The sequence below is a fragment of the Apus apus genome, chromosome 8 (assembly GCF_020740795.1).
Source record: "Apus apus isolate bApuApu2 chromosome 8, bApuApu2.pri.cur, whole genome shotgun sequence".
NCBI lineage: Eukaryota > Metazoa > Chordata > Aves > Apodiformes > Apodidae > Apus > Apus apus.
In genome coordinates this window covers 21,345,281-21,370,145 of record NC_067289.1, presented here as the reverse complement: position 1 = coordinate 21,370,145, position 24,865 = coordinate 21,345,281, and the positions used below count along the sequence as shown (strand labels likewise).

General features: G+C 41.4%; 1 protein-coding gene across 3 annotated transcripts in view; it reads left to right on the top strand.

Annotated features, from left to right (window-relative positions):
* The window catches only part of FNDC3B (fibronectin type III domain containing 3B), a 196,654-nt gene that overhangs the window by 131,568 nt on the left and 40,221 nt on the right, over positions 1-24,865 (top strand). For all 3 annotated transcript variants that reach the window (XM_051626737.1, XM_051626738.1, XM_051626739.1), the window contains 13 exons: positions 1,289-1,348; positions 3,979-4,117; positions 4,453-4,506; positions 12,241-12,365; positions 14,927-15,101; positions 15,640-15,726; positions 17,492-17,630; positions 18,090-18,161; positions 18,640-18,758; positions 19,599-19,704; positions 20,374-20,546; positions 21,320-21,433; positions 23,527-23,676. In XM_051626737.1, the coding sequence (XP_051482697.1) occupies positions 1,289-1,348; positions 3,979-4,117; positions 4,453-4,506; positions 12,241-12,365; positions 14,927-15,101; positions 15,640-15,726; positions 17,492-17,630; positions 18,090-18,161; positions 18,640-18,758; positions 19,599-19,704; positions 20,374-20,546; positions 21,320-21,433; positions 23,527-23,676 (1,513 nt within the window). The remainder of the gene's footprint in view (positions 1-1,288; positions 1,349-3,978; positions 4,118-4,452; positions 4,507-12,240; positions 12,366-14,926; positions 15,102-15,639; positions 15,727-17,491; positions 17,631-18,089; positions 18,162-18,639; positions 18,759-19,598; positions 19,705-20,373; positions 20,547-21,319; positions 21,434-23,526; positions 23,677-24,865) is intronic.

Genomic DNA, 24,865 nt, shown 5'->3' with positions numbered 1-24,865 from the left:
GTGTGATGGCTGCACATTTTCTCCTGGTTATGAAATGTTGTGCATCTGTTTTAAAGCTGCTCCAAGTAATCTGTCTCCTGCTGTTGGCCAGAGTACAGCCATTAGCAGCCATAATCATTATTACTACAGGCAAAAGCAAGTCTGCAATATGTTGTATGCATTGTCTTTGCAAGAAGCTGCACTCCTTTCAGAGGAAAAAAAAAATGGATTTTCAGAGCATTGGACTGTATGAAAAAAAGAGGTTTTGGTAGATTTCTGGCAGCTTAGCAGGCATGTGCTTTCTTAAAGTTTTTGGGGCATCTCCCTGCATTTGTCCAACTCTCTATAAGATTTTTCTGTATGTTAAACTGACAGTTTTGTTTCCCACATTTTAATAAAGTCATGAATAAGGCAAGCACTTACATGAGATGGCTGTTCCTTATTGAGCACTGACCTGTACCTTAATCTTCACAGAAGTGGCAACACATGACTGAGCCTGGTGTTCATTTACCAGGAAACAAACCAGAAGGAAAAAGAATAGCCCTGACCATATTGGCTATGTTTGAAATTAATAATAATGTGCTGTGTTTTTTTCCTAAAATGTCTGCAACTAGGCTTTTGCTTTTTTTGGTATTGAAAGAGATCTGGGTCCAGCTGTTAGGGAATTAATTCAACATCTCCTTGCCATGGTCCTCACAAACTGTGTGTTTCTGGAAGAGAAAGCAAAGAAGTTAAATAGTTGTGCAACAGAATGTACTTTTTCCTCTGAATTTTCATGACTCACTTTCTAAAAAGTATTTTGCAATAGTGGATGTGCAGAAAGTATCATAGAATCATAGAATGCATTTGGAAGGGACCTCTAAAGGTCATCTAGTCCAACCTCCCTACAATAAGCAGGGACATCTCCAACTAGACCAGATTGCTCAGAGCCCCATCAAGTTGCTTCTGCTCCTTTCAGCTCCAGGAGGGTTGAAAAACACAATTATTTTTATGCAAATATCAACAAAAATGTAGGGATAGCATTGAAATAAGCCTATATAGCCAGATTACTGTATCAATTGGGAAGAGAACTACTTTTCTGCTATGTATACAGAACTACGAAGTTTTCAGTAAACACTAAGTGTGTTGACAAATTGTTGGTATATTATTGTTTCTTGTTGTGTTTTTGTCATGGGATGTTTTTTTCTTTTTTCAAATCATAACATGAGGGAGTTGCTAGTCACTGGAAAATCACTAGCTGTGTTAAATATGATTCATTCTGCTTTTCACAATTTATTGATTCATTGGTTTGAGGCTTTTTTTCCTGCAGTGGAGAAGAATTAGAATACAACCTGAAAGACCTTAGGCCAGCAACGGATTATCATGTCAGGTGAGTGTGAAATGCAAACTCTTCAGTTGTGTGAGAATAAATATGAAATTTTTTTGTCTAACTGTACAGCATAGCTCAAGAATTTCATTGTCACCTCTACAGGTGTTTTATCAGGGGCTCCTAAGTATTTTTTGCTGAATTTTATCTCAGGCTTTTAAGTTACGAGAATGCTTGAGGAGCAATACATTTTCTGTCATGTTGTCATCATTACTATAGTAAGAGGAAAAGAGACATCTGCATAGCTCTATTTCTGTCTGTATAAGAGGTGTGAAAGTGCTTGTCATCTGCTAATAACAGATCCATCTGACCATAGTAATTTCAGCATTTATTCCCCAAAACATGGATTCACACTGGCTTATTTTGGTATTTTCAGAGCATTATCTCTTTGATTCTAAAAGTGTAGTTTACACATTTAGTAACTACTAACACATTCTTGGTTTTGCTCCCTGATGTTTTTCACACAGTCTGTGTTGTTATCTGCTTGTATTGCATTTCTTTAAAGACTTTGCTTTTTGAACCAAGGTTTCAAATTCACATCCTGTTCATTTATGCTCAATATCCTTTTAAAAAAAATAAAAAAATCTTTTCACTCTTGTCTGTTGTTTCCTTCTGGTTTTCCAGACAAGGGCTGGGTTTGGTGTGCTTTTTCACATCAAGGCTGCTACCGTTCATAAAACTTTAAAGAACAAACACTGCCTCTGAGCTCTATAAAAGACCCAACACCAACATGTGTCTATCTTTCTCTGGTACTATAGCTCCTTTTTTTTTAAGGGTACTTTTTAGTGGAGCCCTAAAATGAACTTTTCAAGTAGAAGCACAACATGAAAAGTAACTTCTTGTAAATAAGTGAGAGACCCGGGCTCCCAGGCTGGGCAGTAGTCCCAGCCCTAGCAGCAAATGGATGTGAGGAGGGAAAGGTTGTAAAACACTTGCTGAGCTTCCTGCTGTAAGCAATTGAGCATCACTTTTAAAGCCAGCTTCCCTCAGCAGAGCTGTTCCCTCATGCAGCATGAGGTTGAGGTCTCATGCCATTTTTAGGGGCTTGGGGGATATTTGCCCTTTGTCCTGGTGACTTCTTTCTCCCTACCTACAGCTCCCTCTGTGTTCCTGCAGGTTTGCCAAATTACAAATGGTTTGTGAGCAGTTAGCAATAACTTTTGCTTAAAAAGAAACGACTGCCAGATACAAAAGTCAGATTTGAAAAGCAGCAGCGTGTGTTTGTAGTGGAGGGAAACTGAACTGTTTGCTTTCCATGACAATTTTTTTCTTCACTGAAACTGCATTATGTATTAACAACTGTGAAGAAATAAATCTGTTAAGTAAAGAAATTTATGGAGCCAGCAGTTACTCAGCAGACTGCCTTGGGTCTCCTTGACCTTGGCAGCATCTCTCCGGGCTTTGTGTCCACACAGACAAGCTGCTTGCTCTTGCTCCTGCCCTGCTGGGCCCTGGGCACCAGGAGGGTCGGGTTCCCTCTGAATCTGCCTCTGGGTTTCTTCCAACACTGTTAGTTTGGTATCTTCAGAGATGACAGTGCTTGGTGTTCCAGTGGCTTGCAGAAGATGCCCACTCAGCTCCTTTTCTCATGGTTGTATTCCCGATGGTGTGTGTGGTGCTCAGCTGTGCTGCTTTCCAGGACAGTACATACCCCTTGCCAGATGCAGACAATTAATTAATTGCATTTGTTTCCACTCCTGACTACTAGCAGGTGATGGGTAAAGCAGCACTGTAGCAGTTCTTGTGAGCTTCCCCGAAAGGTTTGATTCTATGTAGGTGGCCATTGTACAGAAATTGCTCTTATCTGAAAACAAATTTAGAAATTGCCCTTTCTTAAACTCTGCATTCAAGTACACAATAGCTACAGGCAGCTCAGAGGTCATCGTCTGGTCATGGTTTGAACATATTTTTTTGAGTAGGCTTCCAATTTCCACTTTTCTTTTGCTGCCTGGAAAATGTGAAGGGAAAAAAATAGTATCATTAATTTTTCAGAGAAAAGCACCTCATGAGGAAGTGCACAATTATAGTGTATTCACTTTCCCACATTATTTGGTATTGTGTATCCCCTTCTGTGCTGTTATAGAGAGGATTTGCCTGGAATCGAACTTACTTTGAAGATTTTAATCTACCAGAGCAGTGTTCCTGAGCTGTACTAGTTGTAGTTCATGAAGGTCCACTAAGTTTTGACACCTGAGCTATGTAGGAGAAGCTCTTACCCTTGGAAAGACACCAGCAGCTCCCACCACTCAACGCACTACATCTGAAACAAGTGTAAACCAGGCATTTAAGTTTATACCTTTTTCTCATTATTTCATACTTGTGAAGAGGATTTTAACACTATGTGTGAAAGTCTGGCTATGGGCAATGAAACAGTTGTGGAAAGAAAATATGATGATAACTCAGTGGTCTCTGGGAGTATTTGCACAAAACACTAATGTTCCTCTTCTGCTGTGAATTTTCTTGCATACTTGTATCGAGTGAAGTAGAATAATAAAAGCCACTGGTCTGTGAGAGATCTGTCATTAGTGGATGGAATTGTGGATGCTTTGAGAGTCAAATATTGTGGCTAAGGCAGAGCTCTCCCACCCCGAGGCTGTCAGCAAATTTATAACCTGTTTGAATGTTGTTTCCAGGGTATATGCAATGTACAATTCAGTAAAGGGATCCTGCTCGGAGCCAGCCAGCTTCACCACTCACAGCTCAGCACCAGAGTGTCCCTTCCCACCCAAACCCTCTCACAGGACCAAAAGCTCCTTGACCTTACAATGGAAGGTAGGTCATGCTTGGATCAGACAAGAAAGCAGTGAAAAATACAGTTTACTGACAGTGAGCATAATAGATGAAAATAATTGAAAGCTGAGACAGTAATTTTTCAGTAAGGGACTTGAACTTGCTGTACTCTGACGAATCCCTCCCTGTGCACTGACTTGACTTCTAAAATGTCTGTGTTTCATTATGTCTAACTTCTCAGTATTTGTTCAGAGGTTGCCAAGCTATGTGCAACCCCCAGGCTTCGGTTTCACTTCAAACTGTACTCATTTGCCTGGGAGGGGAAGTTATTCCTTCATATTCCCAAAATCAACCTTTTGTTTTATTTTTGTTTATAGGCACCCATTGATAATGGTTCAAAAATCACCAGCTACCTTCTGGAGTGGGATGAGGTCAGTAGTAACTAGTTGAAATAAATACATAAATAAATGGCACTCAGACTTTACAAGGATTTGCTGAGTAAAGAAAAATAACTAAATGCAGGAGAAAATAGCTGTAGGAAAATGAATTAGGTAAAAAGTTGGAAAGGTGAAAGGGGCAGTGGGGGGAAAACCTTCATTCAGTGTATTTTGCCCAGAGACCATGTCCTCCTTTTGTACTCCTGAAATCTAACTTCTTGCTTCTCGTTTAGTGCACTTTATTTGTTAATTAGAATTATTTCTCAAATTGCTTGTGATATATCCTAAAGTTCTGCTTGTGACAAAACTGTTCCTTCCTCAAAGGAGAAGGGTCATGATCTCACAACCCTTTCTACAGAGAATGTGTTCAGGGTCAAAATAACAGTGTCCTTTACCTAGTGGCAATTAGCAGTAGAAATAGGTTTTCTGCCCCAAATATCTTTACATCCTTAGTGAGCAGTGTGCTGCTAGGGAGAGTGCCAAAAGCAGAAGATGTGGAGTATTTGCTGGTGGCAGGTTCTGGTTATGAGTCCTCCCTCCATCCCCTAATTCCTTTCTGCCTTATTGTGCAAATGAATATCATCTTTGAAGGAAAAAATATGTATTGGTGGCAGGAAAGGCTTGGGCAACATGTAAAGAAAAAAAGTGATGAGTCAGGAGAATTAAGAGTGTGGAGGGGTGTTTAGTTGTACAGTCTGAGAAAGGCCTCTTGAGGTTTTTAAAAATAATTTAGAGTATTCTGTTATGAATAGTTTTCCATCATTTCACTAGTAATGTGTTCTAAGATCTTTGTGCTTCATGTTGAATGTTCAGAACTGCTCACTGTGCAAACATTTATTGGATGCAGTATCACAGCATGTGGGGTCTACATGATGAGAAACCCACTGAATTGAACTAAAATTAAATAATAAATTCAGAAAAGCTTGCTGTCCCTCTCCCTTGAATACTGAGTGTATACCTAGAGTTTTATCTTCAGAAGGAGTTGTTGTGATGTCTGCTTTTCACAGAGCAAAAGTAGTTTGGTTTAGCTTAGCTCAGGTACCAATTAATGAAAGCATCTTGATTCCCTTAGTCTATCTATTTTAATTACCTTCTTTTCTCTGTAACAATCCTATAATGTGAGATCCCAGTGGATGGATGGCCAGCAAAGATGAAAGAATAATGGTCCTGCACAAATTAATTTGGTTCATCTCCAAGGGTTTGACAAGACTCCTGACTGAAATGTAGTCACCTGCTTCTGAGGCAGTTAAATGCCACAGGTGTAGTTTCTGTGATTATTGTTTTTTTTCTCCTCTGATATAAGACAGAAATGCAATTTTGAGTTGCTGAATTAAAACTTGCTCTTAAGACATGAAAGAAGTCTGAAGGTGTAGGCTGGCTGTGCCTACAGCTGCAGGAGCCCCCTCTGCCAGGGACAGCGAGCTGGGCAAGCTGGTCCCTCGTTTTTTCATGTGCCATGGCAAGTTGTGCTGCTGGTGTAGGGTGCAGTTACCTGCTGAGTTATGGCACCCAGGTACAGAAGAAAATTCACTCGCAGTGCCCTGCACCCTTGTGCTTGGTTGTGTAAACTCCACGTAAGCAAAAGCACTGACTTTGCCACAATGCCACACTGTGTCCTGGTGAAATCAAGAAATAAATACAGCAGGGAAGAGGGGAAGGCTTGCCAGGCCCCAGCGAATGCTCTGCCAGATCTCAGCTAGAGCAACATTCATTAGCTACAGGGCACAGAATGAAACATAAACACGGGAAAATCAGCAATCAGAAGGAAATTAAATAGTGGCTGCAAAGCAGAGAGGGCTTTGCACGAGTGCAGAACAAGAAATCTATCCAATGATAAAGTTAGAAAAACACCCTAAAATGGCAGTCTGCCTGGAGAAGCGGAGTCCCTGCCTAGGGAAGGATGGTGTGCAAGTGAGTTGTGGAAAGCAAAGCCCTCATAACACAGGAGTGACATGGAGGTCCTGGAAAGGTGTCGTGCCAAGACTAGAGCCTCAGACTATAGAAACAAAACTGGCATTGGGTACAGGAGACGTGGGGAGAGATGGAGGTGGTTGGACGAGCATGCCTGGCTGCCTCCCAGGCATGCTGGCGTGTTCCCCAGCTCCAGCTGTGCTTCCTTCCACCAAGGGAGGGGCTCCAGCAGCATGGTGGGTAACAGGTTGTCTCTTGTCTCTGGGGCAATTCATATCTTGCAGAGTGTCAGATGTTCAACAATACCTCAGCTGGTATCTCCTGTTTTTACAGGGCAGAGGCATGGTTCATAGCATCTAAAATGCAGCCTGGAGTGTAGGTGGCATCACTTCTATATGCAAAAAATAAACTGTTGCTGCAAAACTACAGCAAAAGCAGCATGTATTCGTATATTCCAGCCCTAAAGCTAGGTGAGGTTGTAAATTGTAGCCAGAGGGTGAGTCCCACAGGGCTGAGGTGGGTGCTTGGAGCTCTGCGTGGTACCCTGGGGACTGTGGTCCTCAGAAAACCCAGTCCAACCCCACCGACCTGCTGCAAGCCCCCCACATCTCTGCAGAGTCCCTCAAGGGACTGGAGAAAGGGCTTTGGGGCAGGTAGGGTTTTATTTTACTGTGTCTTGCTGAAATTAGCTGCAGTACTGTTCCCATCCTCTGGTTTCGCTGTCTTTTCTCACACTTTGAAAACCTCCTCTCGCCTCATTAGAGGAGCTTTAGATGAAACACAAGTGAGGTGTGTTTGTTTCTTCACTGGATTTAGGTGTGTTGTGTTCAGACTTCGATGAAGAGAAGGTTATGCTGCTTAGTATGTGCCCCTACTAAGCACCTTGTTTTTCACTTCTGAGTTTTGGGGTTTTTCCTGACCTGCAGACTGTGGAATGTAGAGTAGTCAATAGAAAAATTCCTGTTGTTCCACCATCACTCCCAATTTGGATTAAATTGGCTGTAATGTGACTGGCATTACATGTTCTTTAGGAAATGCAAGTAGTTTTCTTTCTCAGTACTGACACAGGTCTTTGAATGCAGCTTGAAAGTAGCAGTGTCTTGCTAATAAACTGTTTTAGCTTAAAATGCATGAAGAACCGTGGAGAACAACAATCTTTGTTCCTTTAACAGCAGAGTAAGAGTCTTTAACAGCAGAGTAAGTTCAGTCAATTGTCACTCAGATAATTTGGATATACACTGACAAAGTTTCCATTGACTTCAAAGGAGCTAGGATCGGCCTCTCTTAGGTATTTTGGAATTTGGTAGGATCTGGACATGCCTGCACCTCGGGTGCTGGGATTGGCAATAGCAGTCTGGCAACAAAACCAGTTAGAAGTAGTAATTAAGGAAAAGTCCACCTTCTGGCTCTTTTTCTCTGAACTTTACAAACCCAAACCCTTTGAACTTGCAAACCTGAACTAGTCAATTGATGACTTTGTGCCAGGGTGTTATTCAGGGTAAGCAAAAGGCTAATCAGAAAAAATAGCTTTAAAAATACAGTGAACAGCAAACATGTCTGTGAAGGTGGTGATGCTTACTCCTCATGCCAACGTTCATCAAAATCAGTAAACTGTAACTGCATTGAAAAATGCTGCTGGCACTGCTGGAAGAATCAGGTCTTTGTTACTAATTAGATGGGAATCAATCATTCTGTGATTAAGTGGTAGTAAATAAATGTTTCTCTTGTGCATATGGATAGCAAGAATATCCTATTCATTCTCTGTGGGAAAGCAGAGGCCTGTTCTGAGCCAGAGACAAGGACATCCCTCTCATGCAGTATGTTGCTGTTTTGTTTGTAACTCAAAAACAGCTTTAATTCTCCTGCACTAAGTGTCTCATTCTGAGAGAGAGAGACAGATACAATACCATGCTATTTAATGATCTGGTGATGGAGAGTTAATGATTAAGTTTATATATAGATAAATTGATACAGGTTTGTTTTGCCAGAAAGTTTCAGACTTATCAAGGCTGGCAGAGATGTGCTCGTTTACAGTCGCTGACAATCTAAGCCTTTCATCTCAGCCAGGCCCACCAGAATTCAGACACATGGAGCTCCACACTTGTGCTTGGACTTCTGTTTGTTCTCCCCTTCCTGTCCTCTGGGTCTGTTCAGTTCCTGTGCTGTTCCTAGGAGACACGCAAGAGGAGAGTCTTAGATAAAACTGGGTTTTGTGATTAGTTTGGGGATGTTTCGTAGGTCCTGTTCTGTCTTCTAAATATTTATGCAGAAAATTTAGTCATTTGTATAGGAACTTGCGTAGTAAATGCTTTGTGGAGATCTTAGTGTGTGTTCTAGTAACTGTTGATAGGTTTGTGCCAGACTGAATATCAGGCTGTTGGGTTTTATTGCCAACATGAGCCAAACACAGAAGGTAATGCTGGCATGTCCTGCAGCAGATTGCCACCATCCCTCCTGGTTGCAGATCTGGTGCTGGCAGCTTTTATTCAGGCTTTTGCTGGAGAGTCTTGTGAAGCTCTAGGCTCTATTTCTGCATCCACTGTAGCTGCAGTGGCCCATTCCTTCTGTGTTTATTTACTAGGTCTGGTGCAGGGAATGCGGTCAACAAAACTCATTTAAAATCTCAGTAAATGCTGTCTCTGAGACAAACTTAAGCACTCTCTTTCAAGGGAGTGTGTAGCTTGAAATACAGCTGAAATAATGGGCAGAACTTATAAATTTTATTAAAATGCTGGTTTATAGTATTGTGCAAATTCTAATGGATTTGTTGAGCTGAATTGGTCATGTTTCCTCAGGCAGGCTCTGATGATCATCACAGTATGGGTTGTCCCCTTGAAGAATATTGGATGCAGGCTGGAGAAGGCAGGGCTAGGGATGAAGTCAGACGGTGTCTGCTCTCCCCCTGAAATTTGTGGATTAGAAGTATTTGCAGAAATAATACAGTATATTTTAAGCAACTTACAAAACATTATTTAAAGGATTGAAAGTTGGATGCCGACTGTACAAAGAATAGGAGAAGGATTCTGGGAAAGCTGTAAGGCTCTTGGGTGGCAGCCAGTACCAGCCTGCCAGTTGTTCCTGTCCATAATTATGCCAGCATTAGTGCTTTCATAAATCTTTGGAGGGATGGAGCGGAGAGACTATTTCCAGGCTATTAATGCCAGGATAATTAGAAATATCAGCCAGCCTCTCCAATTAGTGCCAATAGAAACCAAAATACCAGCCAGTCTGAGTAATTTGAATACCAGTCGGTCTCTGAGTCTGAGGAAGGCACAATACCAGTGCTAGAAGAAAAATGCATACAGTATCAGAATGTGTACTGTTATAAACTTGAAGATAATGTAAATGTTTGGCAATCCTTGCCAAGTTTCAACCCACCAGTTGGACAAGTGGGAGTTTCCTCAGTCCACTGCTCTCAGATCTGGCATTGTGTTGCAGGTGAGATTTTCCATGAGTTTGCTTTTTAGCTCACCATTGTGGCCCATCTATTGTCAATCACATGAGTAGTATCTGGTCACTTTGTTCACTTGGAGAAAATAAAATAGGAAATTTATTTTAAAAAAAACCCTAAACATATTCCTAAAGCAGAATAGAAAAAGAGATTACGTGTTTTCAAATGGTTTTGAAGTCATGAAAGAGTTAGAGAAAAATTAGTGCATTTAAGCCTATTAAACAGAGTTTGCATAAGGGAAAAAGAAGTCTATTCTTAGTAGTCCTTAACTCACTAATGTATGTTTTACTAAAACATAGGATTACTGCTTAGATTTTTATGGTCTAGATTTTAAATACTATATTGGTTAGCCGGGAAGTATGGTGACCTATTATTTTTGTCCAAAAGGACTTTTATCATCTAACTCTGTATCTAGGGATTTTAGATCTGAAAAAGTTTTGTCATTTACAAAAAACTTTTGCTTTAGGTTTTATTATTCCCTTTCAATTCTACCCCTTCATTTACTTGAGCCATACAGTAATGTTACAGCTGGAGCAGGTGGGTAAAGTTGAATTCTGTGTAAAACCAAGTTCTACAACAAGTGTAGGATCCCACTGTATAAATAAAAGTGGTGGCTGTTTGCCAGTGTGCTAAATGTCTCTTCAGTGACTCCAAATTGTTGTGCTGTGCTGGAGGTTTGCAAGATCATTTCTAGTTTGATAAACACCATTTGGACATTTACTGCAAACATTTTATGGAGTTTCTCCTTCTGTGTTGCAATCCAAGTGAAAAGAGGTGGAAGTCAGTAGGAACTGGAAAAGGGACCAGTGAAAAATGTATGTCCCACTCAGGCATTTTTGAAAGCTTGAATGAAGAAGTGATGTACTGACCATGGAGGAGGAATAGTCAGTGCCTGGGAGGACAGAGAGAGCTGGAGGAGGCAGCAGCAGGTGAGGCTGTTGGCTGCAGTGAGGGACACCTGTATAAATAATTTTCCTAATAGTCTGCTTAAGTGTAGAAACATCATGTCTTCTGTCAAGTTCATATGTATTAGGTGAAAAAAAGTAATCTTGTTTATGGGCAGATGTTGATTTTACCAAGATAAAATATAAATTAAAAATTGTAGAGACAAGTGCCAAAAAAAATACATGGCATAGCAGAGCTCTTGCACCAGAAGAAGTTGCAGAGATGGGTATAACTTGATCTCCTGCACCAGTTGAGCACGTGGCTGTGATTTGCTAGGCTTCTCTTCTGGTGTGCTTTGGGGTATTTGTAAGGTTTAATATTAACATTAATTAACATTAATATTGCATCTAAGTTTTGAGAATAAACCTCCTTTAAACTGTTACAAATCAGGTAGATATTATTTATGTAGAATTGAGTAGCTCAGGCCCTTTTTCCTGCAAGATTTCAAAGTGACCACTTCCCACATGTGGCATAGGGTGAAGCCAGTTACTCTTTGTCATCTTGCGGCCTCTGTCCTGCACAAAGCTTGGCTTGGTTTTCACCCTAGGGCATACCAACTTGGGTGGAATTGAGAGGAGGGTGGTTTGGTTTAGATGTTTGCACTTTGTGTACCTGAGGAAGGACCTGGGAGCCAGAGTGGTTTCTCCATACCCTCTTCTCGCTGTTGCCCCATCTTGGCTTTGTCAGGGCTTATCATCACTCCAGGTCACGTTGATGTGAAGCTCCCATAAAACATACCCCTGGCATCCCAATTTCATAACAAACTTCAGTTTTGTTAAGTTGTGGGCTTTCCTACAAATCCTCGTTGCTTGTCACATGCCACTTGCTCCGAGTGGTGGGATGGCTACAGAACCTGGCATGTTAAATGTTCCTGCGTGATGAGGAGCAACCCTGTTTAGCCCTGGCAGGCGTGGGTTTGAGCAGAGGGTTTCAGCCAGGCTTTTCCCTCCCTGGTGGCAGCCGCTGGGGCTGGAAGGCAGAGAACGAGAGCCCTCTTGTGGGACTGAGTGTTTGGGAAGGACCAGGGAGGGCTTACGTGGGATTCGAGGTGCAGAGGGTAGTGCTTGCAAGAAGCTTTGGTTGCAGCTTTCATCTTCTTCTCTGACCGAGTTGATTCAGAGATTCATTTCACCCTTATCTTAAATGATTTTGGGTTAATAAGTAGGATAAATTACACTTCAGATAGGATGACAGGAACTGTAGCTGCATCTCCTGAAGATCAGAGTCTGAAATGAGGAATCTGACAGCAGACTGACTGTTTTGATCATATTCTTTTAGTCAGGGTAGCAGTCCTGTCGGTGCCCTACACAGCGCCCCGACAAAAGCATCTTCATCCTAATATCATTTAACAGCCCTTTTTAAAGCAAGCAGCGTGTGGTTTTGTTTCATAGCTATGCGATTACAGGTTGCTCTCTTTCTAGGGAAAAAGGAACAGTGGTTTCAGAGAGTGTTACTTTGGAAGCCAGAAGCACTGCAAGTTGACCAAGCTCTGTCCAGCTCTGGGTTACACCTTCCGATTAGCAGCTCAGAATGACATCGGTACGAGGTGAGTTGCCCAAGGTACTTGCTTTCTTGAGAAAAAGTGGTAGCTGAGAAGTTTTAACTATCAATGACAGTGTAAAGAGGAATTTCTGGGGGGATCTTTGTTTTTTTCTTTTTACGGTTTTGAGTTAGATATCTAACATTTGCTCTATTATTAATGCTTTAGAGTAAGCTGCACCTTCCCTGGTGGTATTGGTCACCTTCCAGGGAAACGCCATGTACCTTCAGGATGAGTTTTAGGCTAAAAGATAGGCTCCTTTTCAGGTGTTAAATGGTGTTTTGTGGTCTATTTCTAATAAAAAAGAATACATCTGTTATGTAAAATTGCCACTAGGGACCTCTGTGAACCAAGAAAAACAAGCAAGAGGAAGTTGAGTTACAGATTTTGAAAGGAATCTTGATATATTTATTTTTCTGGTTTAAAGCAAAGCCCTTCTGTCTGTTTGCAGCAGCACAATCCTTTCCTTCTTCAGCAGGACTGGCAGGGCTGGCTGATGGGGTGGGAAAGAGGGCGAGAGAGCCAGAACCCAGAGAGAACAGGCACACCCCAGGGCCCTACAAGATGGATTTCAAGTTTTACTTTTCTCTGCACATGAACAGATGCACTCATATGAAGATGATAAGAAATAAAACTTCCTGCAACCCTCTGGGAGCTGCGAGGGAGCACTCGGCTAAAATGTCACACAGCTGAGGACCAGGGTGTGCCCAAAGAGACATTGTGCCACAGGGGCTCTGTTCTCCTGTAGTCTTGGAAGGAAGGAAGCCAGGAAGAGTTTAGCTGTGAAGCAGCTAAACATCCATTACTCTTGTATACTCCTTTATTGTCCTTCTTAGCTAAACAGGATCTAATTGTTATTACATGAAGGACAGCAAAAGAAACACTAGTGGAATATAAGAGTGGGTTTTGCTGAGAGAGATTCCTGTATTGTTCTCTCTTCCAAAACACAAACCTTGTACTAATATGGAGCTTATAAAAGTTATTTTATTCATATTCCTGTGCTTTCCCTCAGAGGTGTGCTGGGACTCTTCCTGTGTGCACAGAGTCCCTTTGGCCAACTTCTTGCAAGATTACTTCCCTCACTGTTGAAATAATACTTGAACTGGAGAGAGAGAAAGGGGCTTGAACTGGAGCTGCTGAGTGTAACTGGAAGAGGACTGCAAAGTTTCCAATTTTGGATTATCTTTGCCAGATTCCAGATTTTTCAAAGATCTTAGGGCATGCTTTAACCCTCCTCTCCCCCCTTTTTTTTCTTCTTCTCTCTCTTTTTTTCTCAGGCAGCTGGAGAGGGAGTGGGCTAAGAGCTATATTTATGGTCAGCTGCTCTGGGTTAATCTATGAGATAAGCGCCGACAGCTCAGGGCTTATTTTTATAGACAGCACTCCCAGTTTGCACGTGATCACGTCATCTAACACTTTGTGTCATAAGATGGTTTTCATAGATTGTAATGCTTGTGAACTTACAATGTAAGGTGATTTTTGTCTTGTTGCAATGTTAGTTATAGCTGGATTTTTTAAACTATAAGAATATTTCAACACACACATTGTTTTTGAGAAGAGGAGATGTGGCTTTTTGTGTGTATTAAATTAACGCAGTGACTTTAAGGAACAAAATCTTTTTGTACTTTAGCAACAGAGATTTGAAAATTGCAGGAATGTTAGCTTGAGTTGACAGTTCTGATGTTGTCCTCCTGAAAATTCACCCAAATGTGTCCATTTTAAACTTGGTTCTCCAATTTCTGTTGTACGTAATACATTCTGCATGGAGTCTGAAAAGAAGCCTTCCTGTACTTGCTTGACCCAACTGCCTATTATGTTTCAAGACATTGTGTGCTGGGATTCAGAGAAGGTGAGAGCACACATCTCCTCTGCTGCAGATGTTCTCTCTGGTTCCAACCTGAGCTGTGCAAAAAAAAAACAACTTTATGCTCAGCTTGAAATGCAAAGAAGTTTGGTCAGGGAAAGTTAGAAAGGAGCAGAGCCAGTCTGGAGGTTTGGGAGGTATTTGTGCCTGCATCAGACAGCTCCTACATGATGCTGGGCATGTGTGGTCATGACTGGATAAATTTTCCCTGCTTTCTTTGGAGGAGGATGTCTGAAACACTGGGACTAGATTTGCTGGAGCACTCAGCTTTCAGAGGTGTGGTTTAAATAGAAGTTGTATTCTGAGTTTATAAAAGGTGGAAACTGCATCTCAAGTTCAACATCCAAAAATTGAACACTGGGACTTTATTTCCTATGTTTTCATTTCCCTTTCTTAAATGAGATTTTCCTGTACTTCACAGTTAATAGGAAGGTCGTATTTTTAGGCAATCAAATATTATTTTTTTTTCCAGTTTTATTGTGGTGAGATCTGTAAAAATGGCTGTGAGGTCACATATAGTCCTGCATTTTTTTCCATTCTTAGTTCTGGCATTTGCCAACTGAGTGCTCATCTTTTCCACCTGGGCAATTTCAAATTGCCTAGGTTTTTTTTTAAATGTGAAATGTTTCTCTAAATCCACTCGGGTTTGTTCTTTTAAAGTTCTGTTTTTAATATTCCTCTCTCTCTCTCCTTGTGGATACAGTGGGTACAGCCAGGAGGTGGTATGCTACACTGCAGGTAATATTCCTCAGACCCCTTCTGCACCACGGCTGGTTCGAGCTGGTGTTACATGGATCGCATTGCAGTGGAATAAAGCAGAAGGATGTACACCAGAGGAAGTGATTTCCTACACCCTGGAAATTCAGGAAGAGGATAACGTAAGTACTGTGTTGCTATAAAGTATACTGTATGATTTAGATTGTGCTTTCATTTATTAATTCAAAATCACTGAGAAGATTGTGGGTTGTGGAGGGTCTTTTAGTAGTACTGGGTACTTGGCAGGATGAAGCTGTGTGCTAAAAATCTGTACTGTCACCCACGATTACTTTACAAAGCTTCACAGGAGTCTGTAAGGTCTGACAAGGCAGCTTGTCCTTAGCCAGTTCAGTCTGCCGTGTCCTTCTCGCTGCTGTGTGGTGTTCTTGCCTTCTGTCATCTGTCACTTCTGATTCTATAACCTATTAAACTGTCATTGTGGTTTGTGCTTATTTTACAGCAAAATTATATTATTCAGATCAGCTGCAACATCCTTCTAGAAGGAAAATTATTGTGGCCTTCAGCTTGAAATTAATAATAATAAAAAGCACTTGACTATAAAGCCCATTTGCTATAATGTGTTCTAGCTACAGACTGTAACACAGAGCACTTCCTCAGGTCCCTCAGTTATGGGAGTTTGTTTGGTTTTCTTTTTTCTAGGATAGTGTGTTTCACCCAAAGTACACTGGAGAGGAGCAAGCCTGTACTGTGAAGAATCTCAGAAGAAGCACACAGTATAAATTCAGGGTAAAACCTTATTCCTCTTGGCATTGCATAGTATTTTCTGTGTCAAGTTGTTTCTAGGTCCTGCAGAGACCCTTCAGTACTACCTGTAAAACCATATCATCAAATACAAATTTACTTCATACTGTGACCTAAGAGATGAGACTGTTAGTTAACTGTGTTTTTACTTTAGTCACAGGAGATGGGCATTGCTTAACCTTTTTGAAACAATCGTAGTTCTCATAGCATGTACTGTCAGGTATGGTGGTGTAGAAGTGTGGCTCAGGGCCAGAGCTGGTTGTAGTTGGCTGTATTGCTCCCCAAAAACCTGATCCACGGTCACAGAACCAATCTCACTTCTACACATTGGAGATAAGGCCATCAGGAGCCCAGCAAGCACAGCTCCCTTCCCAGCTCAGGTGCCTGTCTTCCCCTGACATGCAGAAATTTAAGCTTTTCTGTCTCATGTGTACACGTGTTTGGTTTGGGACGTTTTTGGCAAGTCTTGGTACCTCCTGCTCTGTGGGTGCCCCTGAACACAGAACCCCCCAAGAGCTGCTCTAAAGTCTGTTTGCAAACACAGGATTGAGTCATTGGCCTCACTGCTGCTGAAGCCCTCAAGCACAATACAAGTGCTGGGTGCTGCTGTTGAGGAGAAGAGACTGTGGTTTTCATCAGATGGGCTGTGCTGTGTCCCCATGTGTCCCCATGGCCAGGCTGTCCATAGTGGTTTAAGGAAGCAGGATCCAAGTGTGGCTCCATGAGATGGTGGTGGGCCATTTTTGTAGCTTGTGCTGATTCCCTAGAGTTGTTACTGGGATATTTGTATTGCTCATGGTGTTCATGGCAAGGTGTCTTAAGTTGGAGAATAGAGAAGAACCAAGGGATGCACAGGAGCTGCTATTGGCTTCGTTCAGGTCTTGTTTAAAGTGAACCTCAGTTACTTCTTTGGCCTTAAAAATTGCACATTGTTTTCCTCAGACACCTGTGCTAGCAGAGAGGATAGAAGTGGTTGCTCCTGGGAACAACAGAGCCTCCCAAGTTGAAATGTTCCTGTTAGCTTATATTTACAATTAGCAATTGTAATACATATTTTATTACTCACTTCCTTGGCCGTGGATCTGTCCCAGAGACTAGCATGAGCTAATACAGCTCTCAGCAGCCATGAAACGTTGGACCATTTGGGGTTTCTTGTACAATCCTTATCTGCTTAGTCTCTTGGACAGGTCCTTGTATCCTCTCTAAGTTTAGCAACCTTCTCCCTGAAGTCAGCAGAAGATGTTCTTGAGTAGAGATGAAGGATTTGGCTGAGAAAGTTTTCTTTGTGCACCTCCTGCTCAGGCTGTAGATTACACATTTCTTGTTTGCATGTCATGCTATATAAGCTTTTAATTGTGTTATGCTGATACTCTGAATTAATTTGCTTTAAATAACAGTTTGAAATGCCTCCAAAACAAAAATAGCATAGTTATTGTCATAGTTTTCAGCTTTTATGAGTAAATAACTGACAGTTGCCATATGACTTTGTTTGCAAAGGGAAAACCAGCAGTGCTCTTACCTTAAACATGTCATGGTCTATTGTTAGTGGAGGAAGGGGAAAAAAATCCATGTGGCTTGTCAAGAAACAATGTGACAACCTAATACCTGGTACTAGAATCCCACAGGCTTTGTTGGGAGGTGACATACTTTCCAATTGAATGAGATCTGTGCGATTAATAAAACAAGTCTTGAACTGTCAGAAAAGCAGTTACAGTAAAACAGTGGTAAACTTCTTGTGACTTTGTTTCAGCTGTTTGCTTCTAATGTGGAAGGAAAGAGTTCTCCCAGTGAAGTGTTGGTCTGCACCACAAGCCCAGACAGGCCAGGACCTCCAACCAGACCAGTTATTAAGGGGCCAATAACATCTCATGGCTTCAGTGTGAAGTGGGGTAAGCCAGTTCAGTTTGTCATAACAGAGCTTTTTTGGGTCATAATAAATTCAAATAAAATTGTCAGTACATACTATACCTTAATTTTTTTCCATTCTCGGTCCAAAGTGGAACGTGTTTGGAGAACTTGTAAATTTTTTTCACATTTGAAAAGATGTGTAGAGGCTCTTTCATTTCCAGAATCAGAAATATTGCTTGTTTTTTTGCATTCAAGTGTGGCTTCAGGTTTTTCACCTTCTATTTCGTGTTCCATTGCAGCATCATTCCAGCTGCTTCCTTTATCCATGGGGAAGCCTCCATGCTGCATCTTTTTCAGTGCTTTTCCCCATACATTTTGTTTGTAGCATCATTATCCAGGTGCCTTACTCTGACTCATGCTGAAAACTAATATCTGCTACCCACTTCTGCTGTAAGTTGCTCTTTATCTTGACTTACTAACAACTTGCCTTACTTTTTCAGATCCTCCCCAGGATAATGGTGGTTCAGAGATCCTGAAATATTTATTAGAGATTTCTCAAGGGAGTCCAGAAGGTAAAGTCAAAAGCAAGTTTTCTGCATGTCAATCCATTATGGCTACTATAAAGAAGTACTGACCTTATCATTAATGCAATAATGCTGCAGGTATGGTTGAAACTGAGTTAGATACTTGCAGGGTTCCTGGGAGAGTATGGGTTGGATTTTGGGGAGTTTTGTGTTGTTTTTTTTTCAAGTAAGCTCTTTTTCTCTTAATACTGGTGGAATTTTAGGTTATAGGGCTGAACACACCGTTTACTTTGATAGTTTAATATATTTTAGAAGTATCTCTATTTGTAAGTATATATATAGATATATTTGTGCATAAGTCTATGTGTGTCTTGAAGTGGGAATAATATTCATAGTAATATTAACACTGACTTCCCTGAAATATATGACTTGTGGAAGACCACTTCAAGAATTTTCTTTCTTCCTAGACACTAGTAAACTTCTGGCCTTGTACTTCTCTGAAATTGGATATATCTCATTTTTTTAGCAAATCAGTGGGAAGTGGCATATAGTGGATCAGCTACAGAATATACCTGTACTCACTTGAAACCAGGCACTTTGTATAAACTCCGGGCATGCTGTATCAGCACTGGTGGACACAGTCAGGTAAGTGTTATTTATCAAGAAGTACTATTTGGTTTATGTTTCTCAGAGATTTATCTGCTATTTTTGGTAAAAGATTTCTGCTTTAAAAAGTAGGTGAATATTTTTGCCATAGCACAGTAAAGGTGCACTGATTGCACTTCATCTTTGATTGCAGGTTGCTGAATTTCAGTAGACTTCCATGTGTAACTGATGGGTTTTTTTCAGGAAAATTGCAATTTTCTGAGATTTGGTTTCCTCAGAACCAATCTGAGAGTGTTTATAGCTATGCTGGAAAAAAATATGTTTATCTGATCTGATCACTTGCTTGAGAAGTGCCACAAACTCTCATGTACATGAGCCTGTACTGACCCAAACTGGTGACTGAAGATGCAGTGGGCATAGTTTGTGTAACAATGAATTACTTTTCATGTGCATGGATTATTCTTTACATTTTGGGGTTCTGTTTTCCAGCCACTGATTTCTGCCATTCCCTTCTTTGGATTTTAAAATAATTTCAGCAACCTACACTTTTATTCCTCCTGCTTTGCTTTTTTTTTTTTTTTTTTAGTAGTACTTCAGATCTTGATATTATTTTAAAAACAAGGAAAATCAAAATAAAGAACTTCACAACATTAGCCATCAAAGTTTCCTGTGTTACAATTTTGAGTGTGCTAATGAAAGAAGTCTTTAAATTGCCTTTAGAAGTAACATGCTTGATAGCATTTCCTGTCCTTTATTGCTGATACAAATTTCTATTAAGCAGTTGTAGAAAACAGCTGCTTCTGCCAGTTTCTAATCATGCCTCACTTTGTAGGCAGTATTTGTACTGGAGAGCTAACTTCAGCTCCTCTTCTCTTCCAGTGTTCTGAGAGCTTGCCTGTCCGTACGCTGAGCGTTGCCCCAGGTCACTGCCGGCCCCCCAGGGTTCTGGGGAAGCCAAAGCACAGAGAAGTTCAGCTGCAATGGGGTAAGCTGCTGGGCATCTCACCTTCCAGTAGTTCTGATCTTGATGGCTTAGTTTCTGAACTTGCCTTAGCTTTTATTTCTGTTGCTAAGCCTTGTGAAAAGTTGCAGTGTGTTCTGTCCTTTAGGTTTGATACCCCTTCTTGTTTTAGTCAAAACCTGTCTCTGTAGGTCAAGGTCTTTTTTTCTTCTTTTGCAATATTGACTTAGGGGAAGTGTTTTGCTACTTCTACTATAGGACTTCTCTCATAAAGAGAACAGATTTGGGGTGGCTGATGACTTTTTTTTGTACGCACCACCACCTTTGGTACTGGGGGGAAAGAAGCCGAGTAGTATTTTTCATCTTCAGAAGAGGGTGATAACCACTGTGTCCTGCTTAGAAGTAACTGGGCACCTCCTAGCATCAAACACAGCTTCCCAGGGTGAAAGATCATTGCCTTGGGGAAGCTGTTGCTCTTCCACATGACAATCTGACCTGGTGACAGACTAGAGGTAAAAGTAACTTAATTTGCTTTAAAAATGTCAATGCTGAGATATTGCAGGCAAGACATCTATCAAAGAGGAAGATCATTGCTGACTGTTTATGTGTGGGGGTTGTGTATGTGTCTATGGTATGTAAAGTTAACTTCCTGGCCTGTGTCTTTATGATCTTCATAAATGATTTTTTTTCTAGACGCCCCTCCATCAGAAGGTGACTGTCCCATCTCAGAGTACAGCATAGAAATGACAGAACCTGAAGAAGTTGTTTCTGAAGTTTATCATGGTCCTGATCTGGAGTGCACAGTCAGCAACCTCCTTCCTGGAGCCACGTATCGGTTCAGAGTGCGGGCGCTGAACGACGGCGGGGTACGGGGCTTTGCTCTCCCTGCAGGTGGGGCCGTGGTGGGGCTGGTGCTGAGAGGGGTGAAGGAGATGGACAAAAGAAGGGCTATGGCCACTCTTATCTCTCTCCTCTCCTCGCACTGCAGGTTGAAGCCAGTTTTCCAAACTCTTGAAATTAGCCTTTTCTGTTGCTGATACGCATTTAAGTTATTCTCCTTCCAAGGGCTTAAAAGTTGCCTGAGCAGTTGTCTGAGCTGCCCAGTGTGTGTGCAGCTTGCCCCTGCTCACTGAAGCCTGGCTGGGGCTCCATTACATGCTGTCCTCTTCCAGTTAACATGTGGCAAACATTTTATATATGAATGGCTGAACTGGGGCTCCAGTATGTGCTTTACTGTTGCTGTGCTCCTCCTTATATCCACAAGAAGCCAGTTGTGGAGGGCTGCGGCACAGAAACACAAACCTGCTGAGGTAAGGTAGAGTAGTTATTTTCTGGAGTGCACATTCCCACTCTGGGGTAAATTGGAAGTGGTTTATGCTTTCATGGGCACTAACCACTGCACAGGAGGACCTATGTGCTGCCTGCTCATACCTGAGCTTACCTCACATTTAAACTTGGCAATAATTTACACGGTCTCATACTGAACTCTAATAGTTGGTGCCAAGTGTTGGATGCCTGGTTTATCTTTGAGAAAGTTTTATTGCATTGGAGAAGTTTCTGTCTGCTGTTTCAAGCCTTTGAGGAAGGTGAGATGGGTGTACACTTATGTATTAATGTACAGTCCCTTGTCCCCCTCTAGTATGGGCCATATTCAGAAGCTACAGAAGTCACCACAGCAGCAGGAGCACCCGGCCAGTGCAGAGCCCCTTCCCTCTCCTTCCTCTCTGACACACGAGTACTTGTAAGCTGGGAGGTAAGTCAAGTTTCCTGCTCATTTCATTTCCATCTTGCTTATCCAAACTAATATGGTCACCACACAACTTGAAAGCTAGTTTGAGAGCTTTTCGCTGGTTTGGAACTGGGCTTTTTTGAGCAAGAAAACCATATGCAGGAGCTCTTCTATTGTAGAAAATGGTCTTCTCTATTTCTCTCTATGAAGAATTGCATAAAGTTGATCATGAGTCATCCAGATCAGGATTCAGACACGAGACCTCCTACACTGGCGTCAGAAGATAGAACACTGGTTGTGTAGAAGAGCTCTCTGCAGGCTTATAGCATGTGAGCATGTCCTGGGGTGGAATTGTGAAGGCAAATATTTGATTTTGGCTGATGCTGGAGTCTCTGATATGAAATTAACTCTGTACAAATGCTTACAGTGTAAGGTTTTTTCCCCTCTAAAATTGTTTATCTCTTTCCCAAATATTTGCTTTCAGTTTGTGTACATCCCTTCTGCATTCTCCAGAATCTTAGACACTGGACTCCCAAAGTGAGTCTGAGCTGAAGTGCTGAGGAGTTGATTGGTGTAATTTAAAAAAAGAAAAAAAGTTATGTAATTGAGTCATGTTGTCACACATAAAGCTGTGGTATGGAGATATAATTCTGCCACAGACTTTGTTTGGAAACTCATCAGCCATTCCAGCCCTGCATGTGTCAGGCCCTACACAAAAGGATGCCCCTGTTGAGAAAGAAATTAGTAGTGTTTATGAGATGCTCAAATACATTGACTGTGCTAACAACATAGCTGGATACAAGCGTGATCTGGGTATAATTTTATAATGAAACAGGTGGCATTTGTTGCAGCTTAGGGGGATTTGTTAGTATTTCTTGCAACATTTTGAGACACAAAGCTAGAAGCTGCACCTACCTTTTAAATGTTACTTTTAAATGAGTATATGGTCAGGAATTTGCTCTCCCCAGCCATGAGCAAATGCAGCAGTGTTTCTGGTAGGCTCTGAATTTATGTGCAGTATATATTTGTTTATTCTAGCTAAAAATTGAGCTGTGGAAGAAGTAGTGTGGTTTGTAATGGTTATATTTTCTTAGAGTCTATCTTTTTTGGCTGTTACGAATATGAAGGAAAAGCAGGGGAGGACTGTACTTTTTGGTCTGGCTGGAGAGCACACAGTTGTGCCTGCTAGGCCTTTTTCACATGTTATTTTAGATCTCTGGCTTAGCAGTTCTGAATGGTCCCACAGAAGCAGCTGGAAGCTGTGAGGCAGAGCTGGAGAAGCCCGTGTCGGGGTGGTCGTTGTGGCAGGCAGCGAGGCTCTGGATCCTTCTACTGGAACTGAGTCCTTGCATTGTCCTAATTACAAAGCCTTGGTCATAGCCCAGAGCTCACTTGTGTGGTCAGGTCAGCGTTTCCTCCAGTCACTTCAGTCCATGCACCACAGCTCGAGGTAGTTCTGGAAAAAAACACCAAAGTTTGGTTTGGGAACTGAGCACAGGCTCATCTCTAGCAAATTCAGGCATTTATTCTGTGTTCCCCTTGACTTCAGAGTGATAAAGAAATTGCTGAGAACATATGGATCCTGTAGGAGTCTTTGTGGACATTAATGTAGCCAGGTCCACACTCCCGTGTCAGGTACTGGGACCATCAGCTTGATGGGTGACTTTCACAGAAAACCTTGGACAAGCTCCTCGCTTGCTGAGGTTATTCTTTTCTCAGTAACATGAGTAGCTACTTCAGGCTTAAAGGCTGGCTCTTCCAGAGCCGTGTTTTGACCACTTGACTAGACTATACTAGATTGATGCTTCTTTGTGTTCTCCACGGCTGTGCTTCTGCCGAGCCAGTGGAGGGACAGTTTATTCCTGCGTGCCCTAATGAAAAGCAAAGTGTCTTATTTCTCTGAATTTCCATCAGGTAGTTTTTGTGTAGAGTTGGCCTGTTTCACTAACCTGTTAGGGAACACTAACTCAGTGCATTTTCATTTGCAGCAGTAATAGTGTATTAATTTAGAACAAAGGGTTGGGTTTTTTCCACCTACTTTATTCCTTACCCAGTGAAACACAGAGATCTGAAGTGCTCATTTCTGAATTTGAACCACATAAATATTTGTGTTGCAGAGTCCTGAATGTTCTGGTGCTGACATCTCTGAATACAGATTAGAGTGGGGAGAAGATGAGGAATCTCTACAGCTTGCATATAGTGGCACAGATACCTGTTTTGAGATAAGTGGATTGTCGGTGGCAGCGCATTACTGCTGTAGGCTACAGGTATGGAAGTAAGGAGGATTTGCATGCATTGCAATCCAAGATGTAAACAGAGTTTCCTTCCACTGTTTTTATTTTTATCACTAACCACTATGAAGTTATGTGCTCTGTAAGTCATAAGGAATGTACATTTATTTTAAATAATGCAAACTGTTGCTGTGGAACTGAACAATTTAGATTCTGCATGACTCAAAAGTGGTAAATGAGGGAGTTGGTACAACTTTTAACACTCACTTGTGTATCATGTGCTTTATTTTCAGTGAATAATGCCTTTAACAGCTACCTTGACCTCTGATATTAAAACAAAACAATAATGTTTTAGACAATTCCAAAAATATTTTAATTTTTTCTTGGTAATGAGAGGTAAACAACATCTACCTCCCAAGTGGATGTTGAAGATTCCCCTACTCTTAAATAATAAACTCCAACATCTGTTTCATTTATCAAGTGAAGCAATCCAGCTGAGTGGATTCCTATGTATATAGATGTGGTAGCTGCCAGAAAGTGAGTCCTCATCTTTGCCATTTTGTCTCTTAGACTTGTAAGGTTGAATCTCATACAGAGTCTCTGTATTATTTTTTTTCTTTGATCTCTCTCTGCAATTATTTTCAGTAAAAAAAGCTAATGGATTTCTTATATATATGTGAAAATAAAAATGCAGCATGTTTTCTCCTTTATGTCTACTGAAAAATAAATGGAAAGTAAAGTAGGAGTGAAATAAGAATATTTTTTTGCCCAAGATACTCTTCCACAAGATTTATTTGCATGCAAAGACAAAATACCACCAGTAATCCAACCAAAAGTTCACATACCCACCCATGTGGACAGTGGTGGACCACCCAGGGTCCTTTCTTTGATCAAGGACAACATGCTTCTGTCGAGCATTTCCTTCTTAATTCATTTTTTTTTAAACAAGACTTTCCATTTTTTTAAATTATTTTTTTATTTTTATGAAGTAGCTTTGGAGCAGCTGGCCAGCAGCCAGTGCTGTTCAGGCCCCACACCTCTGAGTACACAGTATTTTCTGACTGGGCCATAGCTGGCTGTCTGTTCACACTGGGGAAGGTGAACTGCAAGAGTATGTGTGAGTGGTTTGGAAGCAGGAGACAGAAAGTGCCTCTTGTTTGTGCAGGAGGGAAAACGTTCAGCGTCCAGCAGGCAGGGAGGAAACCCTGAGCCCACCTCTGTGGTG